Below are 6,118 nucleotides of genomic sequence, written 5' to 3'. Positions count from 1 at the left end.
CTAACGCATAACCACGAGTTCAAATTACATTTACAACAAATATGAAAACTATTTTCCATATCACAATGTTAAATATAGAATATATAGAAGATAATGTTAAAAAAAAAATGAGCCATGTCTTCCAATGGTAAACAACAACAACAACAACAACAACATGCATTTGAAGGCCATTTTCCCTGCTGGAGCGGGGGTTAGCCTTGCGGTCCCCATGACAATCTTCTCCATTTTGCCCTATTCTCTGCATCTCTCCTTGTTAACCCCCTTGCCCGCATTTCTTCTTCCACCATCTTTATCCAAGTCTTTCTCGGTCTTTCCCGTCCTCTACTTCCTTCTACATTCATTTCCATCACTCTTCTCAAACAGTCACTTTCATCCTTCCTCAACACATGACCAAACCATCTCAACCTGTTCCTCTTCACAGCATCAATCACAGGCTCTATTCCCATCATCTTTCGCAATTCATCATTTGTCTTCCTCTCTCTCAACGATACTCCGCACATCCACCGAACCATTCGCATTTCCACCCTTTCCAGCCTTCGTTGCTGCTCTACATTCATGACCCATGTCTCGCTCCCATAAATCATAACACTTCTCACACATGCAGTATACACCTTTCCCTTCAGCTTCAACGACACTCCCCTCCTCGTCAGCACGCCACTCAGTTTCCGAAACTTCTTCCATGCACATCTCACTCGAGCAACCGTTGCCGAGTCTGATCCACCTTCTCCATTCAGCATGTCTCCGAGGTAGCAAAATGTTTTCACACCTTCCAGCTTCATGCCATCTCCAAGATCCAACTCAACATTTCCTCCATCTGCAGCTCCCTCTGTGCACACCTTACATTTGAATGTAGCTGCCACACTGGTTAATGACCCTCTCAGACCACTACATTTTTGATGAACCCACTCAGCGCACATTGTACATTGAATGGAGTTCACTCCGACACCCTTCCTGCACACAGCACATGGCCACTTCCCAGTTCTTTCCACCTCACCACATGCTTTACCACTTGCCATCACCTTCGTCTTTCCTATATTCACCTTCAGACCTTTTGTCTGCATACATTCCTTCGACTTGTTCATCTTTTCCTTCAGTCCATCCATACTTTCCGCAATCAACACCAGATCATCTGCATCGAACAACTCCTACAGCAAACCCTCCTTTACGTTCTGAGTCAGCACCTCCATCACAGCTACAAATAGTAGTGGACTTAGTACCGACCCCTGATGCACTCCCACCTTCACCTCAAACTCACCACTGTTCCCGTCCTTCGTCCTTACAGCTGTGCGCGCTCTTTTGTACATTGCCATCACAACTCTGATCAACCATTCCTCCACTTCTAACTTCCTCAATGCCCATGTCAATACTTTGTGTGGAACCCTATCGAATGCTTTCTCCAGATCAACAAACCCAAGAAACAACTTCTTCCTCTTCTCCATGTACTTCTCCTGCAACTGCCTCACAATAAAGAGTGCGTCTGTCGTTCAATGTAACAATGGTAAACAATGGTTTCCCAGTTTCCCAGTTTGATTCCCAGTTGATCAAGTTGATCAATTTTCCAATGGTAAACAATCGTTCAAAAAATTCCTGGATCCGGAATAATATCCTGAGCTTCACCAAAAACTAATCAATTCTTCCTTATCCCAAGGGCAATCATCCCACCAACTTTCATCCAAATCCGTTCAGAACTTTTCCAGATATCTTGTTCACAAACACACGAACACACACACACACACATGGACACGATCGAATGCATTACTCCCTGGTGGGAGTAATAAAAGCTTTATTCATAATCACTGTGGACTTTTCTAATTGTAGCTTAAATACAAGCTCTACTTAATGCGAGGCCTGTTGCTGGTGATTAGCAATAATAATGTCAATGCACGGGGAGATATTTGATAAGCAGACATGCATGTTATTTTCAATGTTTAATCCTGACCTCTTTGTAGTTTTCAGTGCTGTCATGGCTGAAAAGCCAGCCTCACACAGGTCGGTGCTGCTGAATGGTATTAACACCTTCATTGATGCACCATGACATACCTGGAAGTCTTCACCACACTGAGCCCACAAACACGTATGATTACCTGTTGAAACAGTCACTAATGCTGTTCAACACTAAATTGAAATAAATTTGGAGGAATCTGGACATCTGTGAGGAAATATATGCTTATCACGCCGACGAACGGAAATTAGCGAAGATCTACTGTAGTCTATATATCCCACAAGGGTTAATAACACGACCCTTCCTGCTGCTGACGTGGCATTTTTCCAAGGCCGCTTCTTATAACAAAAGTAATAACAACACTATTGAGAATAGCATATTATTAATATTATTACAAAACAATATCCCCCCTCCCCAAAGGTTTTTTGCGACGTGCGATATTGCCCCCCTCCCCGACATGACTCCCCCTGCCGCTCCCATAGTGAACGGGTGTACTAGTACTAGGAATTAAACCAACGGAAGCACTATATGGTAAACATTCGACTGAGTCAATAATTTTCTCCTGGCATCTTGCGCACCTCCTGGTGGCACTCCACGGCCCCCCGAGGGATCCTCAGACCCCTGATTGAGAAACCCAGCCATAGAAGACAGAGGCCACAGAAATGTCTGCGATGCGAAAGTGATAGGCCTGTAGACTAAGATTCAACACATGAGATTCCAATAATCTTAAAGGCCTTGGTTTCCACTGTATCAAGTTGATCAAGGTGTTAGGCAGGGGAGCTAGCCCAGAGAGAAGAGCAGTACTCCATCAAGCTGTGGATGAAGGCCTTGTAAGTGGATAGGAGGAAGAATTTCGTACGACGGAGGATGCCCATTCAACAACAGGCTTTGGAGCAAAGATCATGGCTGACAGTTAGATCCACGAGTTTGAGAGACTGAACTTCCTCAAGAGGATTGTTGAGAAAGTAGATGGTAGGATTTGCCATGTAATCCTTTCGGAGAGAGTGTGCTGTTTATTTGGATTACAACAACAACAACAACAACATGCATTTTAAGGCCATTTTCCCTGCTAGAGCCGGGGTTAGTCTTGCGGTCCCCATGACAATCTTCTCCATTTTGCCCTATTTTCTGCATCTCTCCTTGTTAACCCCCTTGCCCGCATTTCTTCTTCCACCATCTTTAGCCAAGTCTTTCTCGGTCTTCCCCGTCCTCTACTTCCTTCTACATTCATTTCCATCACTCTTCTCAACCAGTCACTTTCATCCTTCCTCAACACATGACCAAACCATCTCAACCTGTTCCTCTTCACAGCATCAATCACAGGCTCTATTCCCATCATCTTTCGCAATGCATCATTTGTCTTCCTCTCTCTCAACGATACTCCGCACATCCACCGAACCATTTGCATTTCCACCCTTTTCAGCCTTCATTGCATCCACCGAACCCTTTCCAGCCTTCGTTGTTTGGATTGAAACACATATTCCAAGTGTTTGACCAACTTGTAATTTTGTCCAGTTCTGAAGAGAGGAAAGAGGATGCTGCCTCCCTAATTGAAGGATGAGGGATTGGTGGAGGGGAAGAGCAATGGATGGATTGAACAATATTGATCGAAGTATGTTAACACCATGTTAATCGCCACAGAGAAGCTTATATTGGTCAGACAAACCTCTGAGTGTTATACACTATCCATAACGATGGAACAAGCTTTGCTAAGGTAGTTTGTGTGCGCTCAGTAACTGTTTTGTTTCATTTGGCCAGTTCCAAAATTCTTCCATTTTTGAATCCTAACTGCACCCTTTCACTCGAGTGGAGGACAGAAAAAAGGACAATGTTTGAACTTAGTTTTGTAATTTCGTACCTATTAAATATGGACAAGATTGTGTGAATTATTGATGCATTTTGTGACTTGTCTTTACAGGGAAACAAATGAAACTGGATTCTTGTTCCAATTTTTCCCAGTTGATCAACAAACAAATTTTCAACCGTAACATGACACAGACTGATACTCAAGAAACTGACACCGTTAGCAGTGTGTCTTGTAAATGTTGCACAGGTACCCTCAATAATATTCAAGGAAGTCAGAAACCATACAAGTGTTCTTTGTGTGACAAATCATTCACAACGTTGTCATCTTCAAAACGACATCAAACAATCCACACGTGCAAGAAGCTGTTCCGGTGTTCTATTTGCAGCAAGGAGTTCACTCGCTCATCAGATTTGCGCATTCATCAAAGAACACACACAAGTGAGAAGCCGTTCAAGTGTTCTATTTGCAGCAAGAAGTTTACTCGCTCAGCAAGTATGCACCTTCATCAAAGAACACACACGTGCGAGAAGGCTTACAGGTGTTCTTTCTGTCCTAAAGCCTTTCTTCAGTCATCATATTTAAGGAAACATCAAAGAATACACGCAGGTGAGAAGCCTTATAAGTGTTCTTTGTGTCCTAAAACCTTTGTTATACCATCATATTTGAGGAAACATCAAAGAATACACGTAGATGAGAAGCCTTACAAGTGTTCTGTGTGTTATAAAGCATTTATTCTATCATCATGGTTAAGGAATCATGAAAGAATACATGCAGAAGAGAAGCCTTACAAGTGTTCTTTGTGTCCTAAGGCCTTTATTAATTCATCAAGTCTAAAAAATCATCAAGGGATACATACAGGAGAGAGGCCACACAAGTGTTCGTTGTGTCCAAAAGCCTTTCTTCATTTTTCAAGTTTTAAAAATCATCAAAGAACACATACAGGAGGGAAGCTTTACAAGTGTTCCGTGTGTCCTAAAGCCTATATTCAATCATCACATTTGAGGGATCATTCAAGAATACACACAGGAGAGAAGCCATACAAGTGTTCTTTGTGTCCTAAAACCTTCACTCGATCATCAGATTTATACACTCATCAAAGAATACACAGAGAGAAGCCACACAAGTGTTCTTTGTGTCCTAAAGCCTTTATTCAATCATCACATTTGAGGGATCATTCAAGAATGCACACAGGAGAGAAGCCACACAAATGTTCTTTGTGTCCTAAAGCCTTTATTCGATCATCATATTTGAGGAAACATCAAAGAATACACACAGGGCACAGAAGCATTAGCCATGGTGTGAAGCACTAGTTTGGAAAGCCATGGGGGGAAATAACATTAGCCTCAAATGAAGGGGTGGGGTTAGTATTTTTTTTTTTTTTACATATGAAATACACACACACACACACACACACACACACACACACACACACACACACACACACACACACACCCTCACGGAGGTAGACACTTTGAGACATGGGAGGGAGCGCTCTGTTCCACCTTCTGAAATCTGCATATGGGGATAACATCCAACAAAAGAAGTCCGACAAGTGTTCCGTTTGCAATAAGGATTTTGCTTCTGCATCACATTTGCATCAACATCAATGAAAACACATGGAAGAGAAGCCACACAAGTGTGCTGTGTGTCTTCATTCATATGTAAAATGACCAACATTAATAAATCATCAAAGCATACACACCAGAGAGAAGAGCTAACAAGGTGTCGTCTGTTCCATAACCAGCAACTACAAGGTTCCAGACAAATCGCAGAAGATTAAATGAACAGAGCTGGAGTTTAGGGGAGAAATAAATCATCCTCCTGTGCAAAACGTATGCTACCCGTGAAGCATGGGGGATTAACGGTAAAGGAGAAAGATTAATGAACCAGTTGAATCAAACAAAGCTGGCAGCCAAGGTCGAAAGAGTTCCTTAAAGATCTCAATTCCGTAGCATCAATGAAGGAAAAATACTTCACTCAGGAAAGACTAAAGGAAATAACAAACAAAGCAAGACAGAAAGCATTTGAAGACAATCACATGACCCAAGAAGAGAGAATTAAAATGAATATGAAAAACTGGACAAAGAAAGAAAAATGGACCTTGTTGTGGGCAATGGAGTACGCCAGACGAAAAGTCATGAGAAAAGAAAGGGGTAACACCTGGGAACAAATATTCCGAAGAATGCGCTCTGATAAAGTTAATTGTAATAGGGCAATACTAAATTCAAAGAAAAACAATTTCATCTATCAGAAAATATTCACAGAGGAGGAACTCAGAATAAGAGATGAACAAACTGACTAGGCAATAAGAAAGAATTGGTCACCTATAGATTGGGCACTACCACCAACGCCAAAATCGAATGAGGGGA

General features: G+C 42.1%; 1 protein-coding gene across 1 annotated transcript; it reads left to right on the top strand.

Moving 5' to 3' along the window:
* Positions 1 to 3,931: 3,931 nt before the first annotated feature.
* LOC144891949 (uncharacterized) lies at positions 3,932 to 5,059 on the top strand. The gene has a single exon (XM_078777062.1). It carries the CDS (start codon positions 3,932 to 3,934, stop codon positions 5,057 to 5,059), a length of 1,128 nt encoding a protein of 375 aa, XP_078633188.1.
* The last annotated feature ends 1,059 nt before the right edge of the window (positions 5,060 to 6,118 follow it).

Source organism: Myxine glutinosa, chromosome 5 (assembly GCF_964187855.1).
Source record: "Myxine glutinosa chromosome 5, kmMyxGlut1.1, whole genome shotgun sequence".
Lineage (NCBI taxonomy): Eukaryota > Metazoa > Chordata > Myxini > Myxiniformes > Myxinidae > Myxine > Myxine glutinosa.
The sequence above is the reverse complement of the archived record's forward strand: the minus strand, read 5'-3'. Positions and strand labels throughout refer to the sequence as shown.